The 16,734-nt window shown below is 34.4% G+C and overlaps 1 protein-coding gene across 1 annotated transcript; it reads right to left on the bottom strand.

Moving 5' to 3' along the window:
• Positions 1–100: 100 nt before the first annotated feature.
• LOC125645425 (GDP-fucose protein O-fucosyltransferase 2-like) lies at positions 101–16,258 on the bottom strand. Its single transcript, XM_056141394.1, has 9 exons — positions 16,092–16,258; positions 12,653–12,903; positions 12,295–12,413; positions 10,324–10,454; positions 9,538–9,604; positions 6,900–7,022; positions 6,441–6,621; positions 5,314–5,443; positions 101–1,699 (listed from the first exon to the last, which is right to left on the bottom strand). The coding sequence occupies exons 1-9, from the start codon at positions 16,241–16,243 to the stop codon at positions 1,546–1,548; spliced, it is 1,308 nt and encodes a 435-aa protein (XP_055997369.1). The 5' UTR covers positions 16,244–16,258; the 3' UTR covers positions 101–1,545.
• Positions 16,259–16,734: the final 476 nt, after the last annotated feature.

The raw sequence follows: 16,734 nt of genomic DNA, 5'->3' as shown, positions 1-16,734 counted from the left end.
ATATTTATACATGTACAGTGTACATACAGTACATGTAATATGCTGAGAGAATTTACTCTTCTCTGTCTGTTATTTTTACCAATGAACTTAAAAAAATATAACAAGTTCACTCATTCTATTTCTAATTTCCATGTTTTTGATTGCATTAATACATAACACCCAACCAAATAAGCTCACTGACAATTTGCTTGACAATTCTTTACACAAATTAAATGGCAGTTCTATCATAAGAAATTTGTGACCCCAAAAAAAGTGACAAATAGGAAATACACATCTTATATAATGAACAGGAACATGAATTAAATGAACCCTGTATCTTCAGTCAACAAACCAAGACATAATACATGTATATAACAAGGAACTGGTAAAACTAGATACCAGAGGGTAGAATTGAGATCTAGAAGGCTTATGTTTTGACAACCCATGTATAAATACATTGTAAAATATACCCTTTTCTCCACATACATATGTATGTCATGACAGTTTTACTTGTTGTATATGTAATTTAAATATGAAAACAATTTTTATAATAAATTTCTAAAGAACATGAGCTGACAAGTTTTGGCAGTGAAATCCATAGATATACATTATGTATGTACAACGACAGGTACAGAGATTGCACACCTGTAGCTGTAAGCTGTTTAGTTGTACACCACTGGAATGTACCCCCTTACCTTTCACACATTCATTTACAATTACACCCAAGCGACAAAAATTACAAACTGACTATAACATTCATGACACTGACAGTTTTGCATAGTTGAATATTAGCTGTCTTTTTTAAAGTATGGAATACCACATGTACATGTAATTAAAAAATATATCTCATGTAATTAATTTACTAACTTCAAATAATCCTTTGTACATACAAGTAAAATATGCAAAACAAAAAAAATTAAATTAAGGTCTCGCAACAAAATTACCTCAAATTCTTCCATAATAATGGATTTCAAAAGTATGGATTAAATTGTATGTGTATATTATACACAGACATTCCTGAGATTCAAATCATATGACCTTTAAAGGTATTTGACCCTTGATACATGTACCTTCATAATACACAATTGGTACCTTATATGTTCTATCATGAGTTATCTCCCCTGTATTACAATGTGAACTGTACTTTGAATCTTCATCAAGTTCATAAAACCTTATTCCTAGAAGCTTAATGCGTCTTTACCATGAGCTTTCATCAAGTCATCTTTACCACACATCTATCTATGAAAATCGAGAATTAATTGTTCCCATTAGCCTCAATGCAAACATTAATGAGCAATATCTAATCAGAAGAAAATACCCTCACTCACAAAAACTCTCCTGTCATAGAGTCCTTCATAATGATACCAAAATGTCAGTGGTTTGTCGTTTCACTGATGAGATTTAATTTGGTTCTAGTGTCGGTTACATCCCTAATATTTACCTACATGTAAATATTATTAAAAACTATCATTATTAAAAGCATTTCCTGTAATAAAAATATACTCTGTAAATATACATTTCAAACAATAACATATAGCTTGATTTCTGGAATAAATCTAAAGAACCCTAATACACAATCTTCCATTGTGATGGTCTCTCGCAGTCAGAATTATCGTCTGGACAGAATCTATTAAATGTTGTCTCGTGATCAAATCCTAATATTTCTCGTTCTTCTTGGATCCGAAAAGAAAACGTGGACTCGTAACTTCCAATAAAATATCTGTGAAAATCAAAAAAATCTGGCATCAAAGAGAGGTCACCTTGAAAATTTGCAGTTTTTGACAGGACAAGTAATGCATGATTTATAAGTATCCAATAGACTTGCAGTTCCTACATGTGTGTAAGGTGAAGATAACGAACAGTGATCAATCTCATAACTCCTACAAGCAATACAAAATAGATAGTTGGGCAAACACGGACCCCTGGACACACCAGAGGTGGGATCAGGTGCCTAGGAGGAGTAAGCATCCCCTGTTGACTGGTCACACCCGCCGTGAGCCCCATATCCTGATTAGGTAAACGGAGTTATCCGCAGTCAAAATCAGTGTGCCAAGAACAGCTTAACAATCGGTATGAAACACGTCAGACAGCATTTGACCCAATGCGAGGTTGTATTGACGAACTAGATCGTTATAACGACCATAGAATTTGCGAAATGCTGACTTCAATCGAGACTGTTGAAATCACTGTACCATCAACTTGTTTGTCAGTAGCTTACCCCGATTTAAAAACTGACTATACCCAGAACAAGCTCTTGCATATCGAATCAGTTGAGATATATAAACACCATATGCAGGTGATAATGGAATATTGCTACATAAATGTGGGAAGTTGACGATGGAGAAGCTGAAATCATCCCGTTTGTCATACAGTTGAGTTGTTAGTTTGCCGTTAATGTCTACTTTCAATAAAATATCTAAGTATGAAGCAGAAGTGGACGACTCTGTGGTGTCCTTTATTTCGAGCTCACAGGGATATATCAAATCGACATATGAATGAAAGCTATCATTGTTAATAGACAAAACGTCATCGATATATCTAAAAGTCGAATTGAAGGTCACAGCGAGAGATTTTTTTTCTCATGTAGAAGTTTTTGAATAAATTCTGCTTCATATGAATATAAAAACAGGTCAGCTAACAAAGGAGCACAATTCGTGCCCATGGGAATTCCAACAGACTGTTGGAAGACCTGATCACCAAAGACCACGAAGATATTGTCAATGGTAACTTAGGCAATTCTTACCATCTAAGAAAACGAATACAAACTGTACATTTCTTAAGGACAATAACGTAATTTTTAAAGATACAAAGGATATTGCCAAATGTTTTAATAATTACTTTTGTAACATTGGTCATGAGCTAGGAAAACATTTTGATGACACTTTACCTACAGTTGAAGAACAAATGCCTAAAAATTCTTATACAATACCAGGTATAACTGCAGAATTTATTGAAAATGAGATAAAATGTATGTCTGCATCAAAGGCAACAGGTTTGGATGGTATCTCTGTCAAACTTCTAAAACTTTCATCAAACAGTGTATGTGATATTCTTGCATATATTTTCAACTATTCTATATCTTCATGTACTTGTGCAGATGACTGGAAAAAGGCACGGGTTGTACCACTTTTTAAATCAGGGGATGAATGTCTAGTTAATAATTATCGGCCTGTATCCATTTTACCTTGTGTGAGCAAAATTTTAGAAAGGCATGTTTTTAATTCATTTTATGAGTATTTGTCAGTAAATTCTCTAATTACAGATTGTCAGTCTGGTTTTAGGCCAAAACACTCATGTGAAAGTACTCTTATTTCTCTAGTAGATAGATGGCTTAAAAATATTGATGAAGGTAAACTTACTGGTGTAGTTTTTATAGACTTACGGAAAGCATTTGACACTATAAATCACAAGGTTTTATTACACAAACTCAAGTCATTTGGCATATGCAATGATACTTTTGAATGGTTTAAATCATATCTAACAAATCGTACACAGAGAGTTATTTGGAAAGGCAATTTATCGGAGGAAAGAAATGTAACCATTGGAGTTCCGCAAGGCTCTATTTTAGGCCCATTGTTTTTTTATCCTGTATATTAATGACTATCCACAAGCACTGAAACATTCTCATGTAAATATGTATGCAGATGATACTTCACAAGATGTAACAGATAAGTCAGTGGAAAATATTGAGTCAAAGATGTATGAAGATCTTCAGCGCAGTATAATGTGGATTAAGGAAAATAAATTAAGCTTGAACCTGTCTAAAACTCAATGTATGCTTATTGGATCGGCACAAAAATTATCAAAGTATCGAAAATTAAATTTAGTGATAAATAACCATGTCATAGAATGTGTTCAGGAGTCAAAATTACTTGGTATTATTATTGATGAAACTTTGTCCTGGAAAAATCATATAGAATCACTTATGAACAAGATTTCCAAGAGAATTGGCATTTTAAGAAGAATAAGATATTTTATGTCAAACGATGCGCTGCTGAAGATTTTTAATACTATGATTTTTCCACATTTTACATATTGTTGTACTATATGGAGCAATCCAAGAAATGCTGAAAATGTGAATAAGCTTTTTATATTGCAAAAACGAGCTGCAAGGGTAATTCTTAACATCAGAAATTTTGAAACACCATCTAATGTCATGTTTACAGAACTTAACTGGTTGCCTCTATCAGATTACTTTGTCTATAGAAAAGTCATTTTAGTGTATAAAGTTTTACATGGTTTAATGCCAGATTATTTAAATGTTTTTAAATATGTATCAGAAGTCAGTCAGAGGCAAACTAGAAATTCTTATTCAAATATTTTGTATATACCCAGGGCAAAAACAGAATATTATAGAAGATCTTTCAGCATTTCAGGGAAGCACAGTGTGGAATGCCTTGAGTCAAAACATAAGAAACTCAACGAGTGTTGCGTGTTTTAAGAGAAATTATCTTAGAGATTATCACCATACTTTTTAAGCTTCATTTTGTATTCTATTTATCTTACATTCATAATTATTTCTTAAGTTTATATGTATTCTACTTCTTTTAATCTGTGTTTATTTTACTAATATCTGTCTGTATGTATGTTATATGCAGGACCATATTGAAAACTAGCGTTATCGCTAAATATGTAATCCTGGTTAAATAAAGGTCTTATTATTATTATTATTATTATGAGGAACTCTAGCATATTTTTTATTTCAACTTCAGAGTACTTGTGCGTGGAATCAGTGGTGTTTAACAAAGTAAGTTTTTGAATGACTGATCACTAGATATGAATATTTCCGTTTTTGTTGAAGAAGCAACTGTCTATGATGTCAAAACGTCTAGTCTTTAATTTATCGTGAGGAATGGTCGTGTATAGTGTTGAAAAGTCATAGGTTTTAATGCTATTGATTTGGGAAAAATTCTGTGATTTCAAGTTTACTAAAAGTTCTTTAGAATTTTTTAGAATCCACATTTGATTAACACCACTTCTGGCATATGTAGTCGCACAGTAAGTTTGAAGTTTCTCCTTCACAGCTGTGTGTGTGAGTCTATGTTTGTACATGTATGAGCATTTTAATTCTGTTAATTATGAATAAGAACAGTAACTTGGATATGTGTATGTATATATAAGTATTATTCACCATAATTGCCATTTACAGACACAAATATAAATACAATATCACTATTGTCATAAATATGTAACATTATTGCTATAATGTCATGCCATTACCATCATTTTTATTTGTTTTACACATGGGCAGTAACCATTACTTAATAAAGAATATGAATTTGTAAGGACACCATAAGGTGTTTTGACCAATCATTTGGATGCTATTGTACGAACCTGCTGTGTGCTGCTATCCATTGGTCAATGATAGCTACACCTCCATCTTTATATTTCTCTTTGATTTCTTTTGAAGGAATAAATCGGTAAACCTTTGATTTCTTAAAATAGCTTTTGAACTCTTCAAACTCTGAAAGGGAGACAAGATTTGATTTATACCTACAAACAGAAAATATAAATACAGCAAAACATGTCTATAGCCAACCTCCAGGGCCAGCCAAAAACCGTTTGATATAACTATTAAAACTTCATTATTATCCAATAATTTTTTTTTGTTATTTACCTTTCATAGGGAAATAAATATCACTTTGCAATAAGTATCAATCTGTTAATATGATTACGGTGTGACCGTTGGGGCGAGCGCAGCATATCTGAATACATTTTCAAAAAATTTATATTGAAAACAAGGAAAACTGATCTGGTTCACTGTCAATACGTAGGATTACTGTCTTGCTCTTCTCGCCAATGTAGGAACCAGTTTAGCGGGAAATGCAACGAGCGTGTTGTGACGTAGCCTGGTAGTCACTGTTTACATTTCTTTAGACAATATTTGAAAAAGAAAAAGAAAGGGGGAAAAATATGATTGTCATCCTTTCCTTTCAAATAAATAAGGTTTGTAATACTTCAAAGATTTTTTTAATTATTATTTTACGAATCGAACCATCCGCCATTTTGTACGAGGGACTTCTGGGATTGGCGTCAAAAAAATTCTTGTTAGAGGTTGAGATTTAGCTCGGATTATTTCCCGCGCTCTAGTCATTAGAGCTCGCAGTACGAGCCTGCGCTTGCTATAAGCAAGTTCATTATAAGCATGTTTTAATGTTCTGTAAACGAGGAAATATTAGTCCACATTTTATTTTCACCCTCATCCTATAATGAAATTCAAATTCTAGATTTAATCATTATCCTAATTTTAGGTAGTAAATGTAAAATTTTAAGGGTGAATTTAAATGGATACCGAAACATGTTTCAGTGTGCCTTGGCAAAATTATAATCACGAGAAGAAATCTTCCCCAATATAAAGTAAATCACCTTATAATCAAGAATTGAATTTTTAGAATATTTAGTGCAAGTCATGACGCATTAACAAAATATGAATGTATGTACTTCAACACACAATAGCCTACCTTCACTTGGTGCATCTGTTGCTACAAAGACCTTTTCTAGGGCATACTTTTGGAGGATTTTCTTCACTTGCTTGGCAGCCCCCTTTAGGGAGGGGAGATTGCCTTCCCTGGCATAGAGGTAATCCATCCTACGTAAGTGTATTCCAACATAGGGGCCACCCAGTGCCTCCCCATGCTTTCTCTAAAATAGGAAAGGCCATTGTTAAAAATATGGTTTCCAAGAATTTTTTGTACAAATTACCCTTTTTCTTATGCTTCAAGTTCCATTAAAAAAAAAGTTAATTCAATATAGAAATTAATTTCTCATTTTCAATATTTCATTACTCAATATAACGTAACTGCATGTATAATTTTACTTGAAACAATACACGTTAGCATGACAAACATAAAATAATGGATAACACATCAACACAAGAAAGCTGAACACCCAAGTTTATTAATATTATGTAGGTCACTGACCTGCATATCTGTCCAATCTTTTAGGACTGTTCCGTCCTCTTCGTCTGTAGAATCCAGAAATTCCCGCCGGAATTTGTCACCAATATCTCTCAAATGTTTGGCAAAAACCATGCTTCTTCTGGCCTGCAGTTAAGTACAGTATTTCTGTTTTACACATTTTCAGAAATGAGACATCTTTGTTTTAGTGTTTACATGTATGAAGTGTGGTGTTTGTTTCCACAAATAAAAGATCAGTCATAAACTACTCAACAAAACACTTGTGTGCCTTGAACTAATAGGTGTTTAATGCTCAAAGTATGTTTCAAAATGATACATACTTTATCATAACAACGGGAAGAAAGGAAAATTGAATGGAAATCGAGAACCTGTCGGATAACAAGGTCAAACATAGAAACTTTAAAACAAGAGGCCCTTGGGCCATAACGGCCACCTGAGTATGTTCATATTTCTGTCTTTAGAAACCATGGTGTTATCTGTGTTCTTTTTATACTTCTTCATTTTTATACTTTGTACAAGATGATACATACGAGGGTTGTCCCAAAAAGTCATTAGAAAAAAAATATTGATTTTCTTTTGTCATTTAAAAGCATCATTTTGGAGTTTTGTGTACAAAGTTTCATAACAATATTTTTTTTATAATGACGTAGAACGCAAATAAAAAAAACATGTTAATAGCTGTCGGCGCACGAACTTCATCTTCATCCATTACATGACGTTATTTACCTTCAGGATTTCGCAGTTTTCATTTTTTTTGGTTGGCCTTTCCATTTTTGGTTCTTATGTCATTCCTTTCACAAATATCTTGTGCCATTTAAACACTAGTGCCCCGCTAACATTCTGGTGATCTAATGTGTTTTCCATCTCATGTTTTCTTTGAGTGGGGGTCCAACAATTTTTATGATTTTTCGTGCACCAAGAATGCTGATGACATCGTCATATCGCGCCATTACAGGTATGTTTATAAATGACATCACTTCTCTGCTGTTTATGACGTCCTGCGGTTGTAAAACCAGTATATATTACATGAAAAGCATAACTGATTCCATTGATATAAATTTTGATGTGATATATGTAACATGAAACTACTTGCTTTCATCTAAATGAGTGGTACAAAGAAAATATCTACTTATTTTTGTACATGCACCAACAATGCAGATGGATACCTTTTTATTCAGTAACATCTCATTCATCTCTTTTATTACTTATTTCAAATTTTATATTTTTGTTTAGAATAAGTAAAACGTTTTCTCATGTAAAAAATCTTTTTGATGCGTATTTCGAAAATTATTAACACTGTCTACGATTTTTTGGGGACAACCCTCGTACATGGGCAGAACTATCATACGCAATTGATAATCTAAAATTCTTTTATAGGCGAGTAAGTTTTATCACATCACAGCAAATTACAATTTTCTGTTTGAGTTCTAAGAGAGGAAGTGGAGTTTGACAGTCTTCAGAGAGCTCATCACTCATTATAGGTAATCACACAGTGTGCCCACTTCAGCATATGATCAACTGAGCCCCACCCTGAGACCTGAACCCTGGACCCAGGGGGTCATAATTTTACATTGCTCATTATAAATCATACAGTTTGTGTGCTTGATGCCCAGTAATGAAAATTTTCTATTGCTTTTCAATACATATTGTATATGACCAATCTAGCCCCCCACCCTGGTACCTGAATCCTGAACCCAAAGGGTCCTAATTTCACATATGCTGTATATTGAAATTTAACTGTTCCAAAGAAGGAGCTGAAAATGTTTAAAAGTTTATGACCAATGCACGACGGACGGTAACGGACAAAAAACAACTAGCAATAGGACACTTAGCTGACATAAAAATACTTAGGCCAACAAGTAAGAGTGCAACACACTAATAGCCACTGCTGTGCTTTCAAGGTTAACTCAAATAAAAGGAAGAAAAGGGAGTCTCCAGATCACCACAGAAGTGCTCAGTGTGCAGGTATATAAGACATCAGTGGATTCACACGGGGACACGCCCACAAGGACACGCCCACTTACTCTCCAGTACTGTGGACTATGTTCTCCAAACATGCCATGAGTCAGTTTCTCTGCTCTCTCTATGTAAATAGCACTGATTAACAAAGAGAAATCTTCTTACTGGCACATCTTCTCAATGCTATCAAACATTTATTCATTTTATGAATTATGTAAGCTGGCACTTACTCAAGTCTAAATGTTACAAAAACTAAACAAAACCACACAAGTTGCTTGTATATATCATAACAGGGTTTTCCCCCCATAAATTCTCTTTATATTACATGGCTAAATGTTTTAAATTTGACATTGTTCATCAGAATACCATGATGTAAATTGTTTATGAGGCGAGAACTGACAAATTCGTTTAAACAACTGGATGAGATGTGCATGTATTTGAAAATAATCCCTTTATTAATCCCTTTATTTAATTAATAGTAATAGGATCAGCTGTGCAAGTAGATCATTTTTTTTAACAGTACCAAGACATGCATACATGCTGTAGCAGGAAATCGATAAGGAAGAAGTGAATCCTCAGTGTAGAAGAAGCCTTTACAGATCCTTAATAAATGTAACAGAAAATGTAAAAAAAAGCCTTTACAAATCCTCGATAAACGTAACAGAAAATACCCGGTACTCACTCTCCAATAGCCAGTGTCCCCAAAGTGATCGTGTATAAGGGTTTCAGCCCGGGGGAGCATTACACACCTAAAACATTAGCGAGATGGTGTAAGTGGGGCAAAGAGAGGTAACTCTAACTAATCAAGACAAGGCTATGACTTGGAGAGTTTAGTATTCAGCGGTAATGGGTAAAGCAATGTTCACTAGTATATCAAACACCTCATCAATTTCTTGTAGGGTGTTCTTGAATAAAAGTATTAAACTATTTCTAGAAGAAATAATGCAGTGTTCCCCAGATGTTAGCATATACCCATATTTCTAAGGGATACCAGTGAGACTCACATCAGTGATAGTTTCCTTACTGCAGTTACACCCCTTTACTGCAGCACTAACCCCCTTACTGCAGTTACACCCCTTTACTGCAGCACTAACCCCCTTACTGCAGTTACACCCCTTTACTGCAGCACTAACCCCCTTACTGCAGTTACACCCCTTTACTGCAGCACTAACCCCCTTACTGCAGTTACACCTGGGTACCTCTCTCCAGAATCATTATTTCGGCTATATCAAACCAAAAATGTAATGGTTAAAAACTCTTGCCAGTCCAATGTCCAAAAACAAAAAAGAAGGGAAATTCTCCATTGAACATGCTCACTAGGGAATTGAAGGTATTTTCTGAGAATGGTGTATTACCCCCCCCCCCCCAATCATTAATCACTATAATGTTTCACTATCAATGCCAATAAATGTAGAACAGTTTTTATCTCATCTTTGACATAACTAACAATAAATCAATTGTACAGTACCTTCCTGTAGTGTTCTTCAACAAGAATGGCTTTATAAATGTGGCATGTCCCATGTATGATAAGCAGGCAAATTTCTTAGCATACACTTCTTCATATCCAAAGAACCAGTGGTGCCAACTGCCTTCTTCATCCTGTGCATAGAGATAGAACATGTTCATGTAGAAATGTTTCCTGTCAAAGGTGAAGATAACGAACAGTCATCAATCTCATAACCTCTATAAGCAATACAAAATAGATAGTTGGGCAAATACGGACCCCTGGATATACCAGATGCGGGATCAGGTGCCTAGAAGGAGTAAGCATCCCTTCCCAACCGGTCATACCCACCGTGAGCCCAAAATCTTGATCAGGGAAACGGATCTATCTGTATGGACATTATTTCCTACTATAATTATTTATCTATTTTTATCATATACTTAGTAATAATTTTACGGATTCTGCACTGTGCGATACTGATGACATCAAAATGGTTGATATTAACTACTGTTCCAAAAACTCGCTTCACATATCAAACCGGCATGCAAAAATGCATACCAATCCGGAAATTACATATTTGCTTATAACATCTGGATTTATTCACTTCTTACCAGGTGACAACAAACATTATGGAGGTGTGGATCCAGAGTTAAGGGTGATGAAAATTTTTAAGTAGTAGAATTGATTCAATCAAAGGAGAACATGGAAAGTGACACCCTAACCCTAGATTTTGTATGTAAACAATTTATCTAACGCATATGATAAAAAGAACACTGCATGTTAAAACTCATATCAGTCCTCCGCCTAATGTCAACCCTCGGGCCGTTGACCCATTGCCTTTTGACTGATACAGCCCGGTTCGTTGGCCGATATTGCATGAATTTTAGCATAAGATCTTCTCTGTACTACAATGCCTTTATTGCTTTTAATAGTAACACAATGACAGAGCCAGGAAAACTGATATTTGTGACAGTTAAACAAGCATAAAAACCCTATATCTCAAGGTATAGGTTAGTTATTCTCATTCTAATGCAACTATAAATATTTTGCTTCATTTCTATCACTTATTTCTCCGAGGCTTTTTTGTTGCAATACATCATCAACAGTTTTCTTTGGACATTATACATGTATGTTTAGTATTTTTAGCACCATTCTACTTCAATGCCATGATTGCATTCTTTGACATTTTGACACCACTCCTTTAACTACCCAAAACCTCACAGCATTTATCAATAAAAAATGCAGATTACATAGCAGTTGTATTAGAATTAATTTTGAGAGGCAACACTTCTTATTTATACAGCTGGGAAAAGACGGTGGATATGCATAAAATTTCTCGAAGCACACAAAAATGGGTGTTGTAATCTGACTTCACAATTGCTATATGACATCAAAATATGAAATTCATGTTTAAAGAACTATATACAATAACAGCTCTATTGTTCACCAAGATTTCAGAGTGTTTGTGTAAGACGAGCAATGCAACTCCGTTGCTACTTTTGATTTAACCAATATGACCTAGATTCAAGATTGTGATGTTTTCCCACTATTTTTTTTAGAATCATGACATGAAATGGCTATTTTTCACAAAAAATTTAAATATGCAAAGGTACTAATACATACAGTATAAGTGGTATTTATAGCGAGACACAAATTCATCAATTTGTCCATAAATTGTGGGTATACATATTTAGCAAAAGCTAATTTTAGCGACTTAATATTTCCAAAAAAGATAGACTTTTATCTCCGATATGGAATAAATATTAGCAATATTCAATTTTCATGACCTCAACGCTGTCGCTAATAATGCCGAAATTAAATTCTCTCTAACATTTCTACTTGTACAGTAGTCCTATCACATATTCTAACACAGATTGGTGTTACATCATTCAGAGCTCGATATTTCTTCACAGGTAATTCTGACAGCCAGAGCAGATGATTAAGTAAATATTCATTGCAATGAATATTATGGAGGATTTCCCCCAGAGAACTTGCCTGAACGTATCCCGTCCTGTCATTACACTCGGTAATGTTCATCTTTTCCTCCCACTTTGTCCAGCCACCTTTAAAGCTCTGTAGATAGTACACCTCATCAATCACGGGTTCTCCCCTCACTAGCAATAGGGAACAACAAACATAATGTTTTACAGAATCAACAGTAATTAGATTTACAGAAGTAATGAGCTATTTCAGACTTAAAATTTTTTTTACTACACTATTTCAGTTTCATTTACCATATGATATACATGTAAATGTCAACTTCTGTAAAAACTAAATTCTAACTTTTAGTTATGGTGTACATGGTACATTTTTTTCTAACTAATGTGGTTGTGTGTACAGAAAAGGATCATACACTTGAGGTATTCTTCAAACTCTATAACAGGAACATGCTGCCGTAGACTGGGAAGATCAAAGAACGTTGACCAGGGAATCTTAATCTGTTCCAGATCGGGGGATTTCCAGTGGTACAGCCTGCCCCAGGGTGGCAGGACCAGCACCCAGGGCTCTTCTTTGTTAAGTTCTTGGACGAGGGTTGTCACCCTCATGTACACATCACGTCGCAGGTTGAAACCCTCACCTGGGTTGACATCATATAGTAGATACCTTTTAAAGAGAAAAGTCAGAATTACAAATGTACATTTTGTTTTAGATACAATATTTCTTTTAAATTAACAACATACTCCCAACCAGATACAAGACAGCAGAAAGCAAATCTTAACCAAACTTTGAAATTGGTTTCTATGTCTGCTCCGAGTCAGCAAGATATAAACTAGACATAGGCAGCTGATACAAAAAATAGGTGAACACTGCAAACATAATACACTGTGGTTAAGGCATTTACTTTGCAAGCAGGTCACAAACTTGATTCTTGATCCCAACATTGCTCAAACTTAAGGTGTTTAATGTAGGTAATGATTGCTCCTTGTTATACTCCAAATCATCGCCCATCCTAAATCGTCGCCGGCAACGATTTGGGATGGGTAACAATTTCGGGTTTCTTATATAATACCCCAAATTGTCGCCCGTCTTATTAAATAGTCGCTGGTGACGATTTGTGCATAACCTCACATCCCAAACTGTTCCATCCCTTGCTGCAACTATTTGGAAACATTGTTTCCATACAAACTGCTCCTGCTTGTTAACTCCTCTCCTCCTCATTCTTCTTCTGTGGTCCAGGTATGACTGCAAGAGGTTCTCTGGACCCTATTAGCAAGATATTTTAATCTTCTATTTCAACCTCTACTTGTTCTGTTGTATAGTTTTTTAAAAAGATTTATTATTATCACAGTATTTGTTGTTGTTTTGGTTGGTAGTGGTTTTGTTACTATTGAAAGATTTGTATTTGTTGTTGATGGTGGTAGTGTCATTGTTGTCTATATGATTTTTTTTTTGTTCAGTCCTCCAGAGTGAGAGAGAGGGAGGGAGATGTGTCCGACAATGAATCATTTTGCCTTTTGTTGTAGGGTCATTCTGCTGATCATGGGGTGTTAGGTCTTGTGCACCGCTTTGTTAGTGACCTCAGATTATATTAGATTACGCCTGTTAGCCGCCATTTGGACACTCGTGAAAACCTTGTCAATGAGAAACATCCATCCTTCCTCTTTATTTTTCAACAGGGTTGGGCGGTTAAAACTGCCCCCGGTTTTAACCAGCGGTTTTAACTGTCCTGGTCAATACTCCCTAAGTGGTCAATACTGGTCAATTGAGATTTAAACTGTCCATTTTCCTATGTTTGTATATTTTTTGCAAAGATAAATTAAGCCTTTCATTATGATATATGGATCAATTGGTTATCAATAATTTTCATTATATAATTAGATGTAATTTCATAAGTTTAATATATTTGGTTTGCTGAAACTGTGACCATAATATCTTCAGAACTATAAAAGAGGGTCACATATAGCATAACTAGACAATAGGATCTTTTTATACATGTACCTGGACAGATTAAGAATAACAGGACATTAAATAAATACAGTGATTTAATATGAATTGGGTGACTGATGCTGTAGATAAACAATGTGTTGCAATGTACAGAGCAGGAGATGTACCTGAGCACAGGAAACAGAGTTGACAGTTGCTAATTAGCATACTCTGGGACCTGAGAGGACCAGTGTACATGTTATTGTTTATGAAAACATCACCAGCACACCCTCTAAAATGTTTATTTAACAGTTAAATGAAGATTTGAAACAATAGGTAGTTCTTGATAAACTAAAGAATTTGAACAGAAATAGAAAACACTTCCCCCATCATACTATCTATGGCTTCAACAAAACATTTTGGAATTTCTATGATATTGTTGAGGACAACAACAAGAACACAGCAAGATGTAAAGACTGCAATGCTATTGTCAGTGCCAAAGTAATACGGCCACGAAACAGTTTTTAATTTTTACATTAAACTTTTATATCTTCCTCTATTTAATTGAGTCATTTACATTATTTATTTAATATTATGACTTGCAAGTATATTATAAACTGATAGTGCATGTTATGAATTACAGTATTTACCATAATGGCCACTGAAACATTTAAAATAACCAACACCACAGACTATAATGACCAAACAATTTTCAATCAACCAGTATTGACCGGTTTTAACCAGTATTGACCACCGGCCCGGTCAATACTCATATTGACCACTTTTTTGCCAACCCTGTTTTTCAATATTTTGTTTGTTGAGCTCTCTCTCTCTCTCTCTCTCTCTATATATATATATATATATATATATCAAATGAAACCTATGTGTTTAGTCCCATATAACCTAAATACAAAATTTCAGCTCAATCGATTCACAAACACCGGAGTGACAGTCGAAAATAGTTCACTATGACAGCTCTTGGCGTTTTGAGCTCCCGATCAAGAGATTTCATGTTACAGGAAGCACATGCCAGGAACATATGTAACCCACATATCGGTTCACAAACACCAGAGATATTGCAGAGTTGCTGAAAATTGTGCACAGCTCGTGGCACTTTAAACTCTCATTCCAGAATTCTCATATTTAGGGAGGCATGTCAGAGGGTCACTTGTAATCTACATACAAAATTTCAGCCCAATAGCTTGAATAGGTCGACAAACACCAGAGATATGAGTGCGGACAGACAAACAGACCAAGTGAAACCTATGTACCCACTTCCCGCATATAAGAGGGGGTACCATAAAATAACTTCTGTGTAATATATCCTAAAAATGTCAATAAAATATTGGTGGGCGACAATTTAGGACGGATGACAATTTGGGGTGTACTATAGTACATCCCAAATCGTTGCCCCTAATGATAGTGCAATCTTACAATTTAGAGTGTAACATTCCTTCATCAAGTGCATTAGAAGTGAAAATCATGTGTCGTATTCATTTGGATATGACCAGGAGACATGTTTTTATACCTTTCTTTTCATGCTTCTTTTTGTTTGTGAGTATTTTTTATACACCGCAGAACTTAGAGACAATGACTAAAAATTCCATTTTTGGTACGATGATACTTTTTGGAATGTAGAATGTTTCTTACTAATATTTTTTGCTTTCAGATTAAGCTATTTCAATACCTAGATTACAAATAGACGTGTAAGCAAACTCAAAGTTTTGATAGAGAAGACGCAATGCTAACACTGAGTCTAGTTTCCGCATATGGTCAGATGTAACGTAGTTTCTGTCCGAGTCTGGAAGTTGAACATCATCGCACCTGAAGTTTATTGTGTGTATCTGTACCATTTTACTATGTCGACGTGGCTTTGAAGTTTGAGACTGTTTAGACTTGAATTAAAAAAAATAATAACAACAACAAACCTGACAGACTTTGCTTGCCCGAATTTTGTTGTTTCAGTACCTCCCGTCTGATATGCAATCTCATCGTCTGTATCAGCGTGAACAAGCACGGCAAGACACAAGATCTTAGCTATAATCGTTATTATAAGCACCCGAGCTTCCTTCGTCTCCATGATTATATTTGAATACCGAGCCCGACGTTAAATGATAATACTTGTACCTTTATAGCATATAATATGATATTGATCAGCCTTAATAAAGTCGTTGTTCACAAGATGTGAAAACTCTTGAAAGAAAATTAATTTACACATGATATAAATGTATAGATTATACATCTTGTTAATAATGCACGCCATATCTATATTTATTTCTCATATATATATATATATATATATATATATATATATATATATATATCTTATGTAATTTATGAGATATCTTCTATTTTCAACAAGATATCTAATAAATTCTAAAAGATATCTCATACAATTTACAGTTTATAAGATATCTCATAAAATATATAAAATATTTCATAAACTATATAAAATATATCATAAAGTTTATAAGACATCTCATATATAAACAAGATGTCTTATAAAGTTTATGAGATATCTTATTAAGAATAGAAGAAATCTTATAAATTCATTATTATAAGATATCCTAT

The sequence above is a fragment of the Ostrea edulis genome, chromosome 6 (genome assembly GCF_947568905.1).
Source record: "Ostrea edulis chromosome 6, xbOstEdul1.1, whole genome shotgun sequence".
NCBI classification, from domain to species: domain Eukaryota; kingdom Metazoa; phylum Mollusca; class Bivalvia; order Ostreida; family Ostreidae; genus Ostrea; species Ostrea edulis.
The sequence above is the reverse complement of the archived record's forward strand: the minus strand, read 5'-3'. Positions and strand labels throughout refer to the sequence as shown.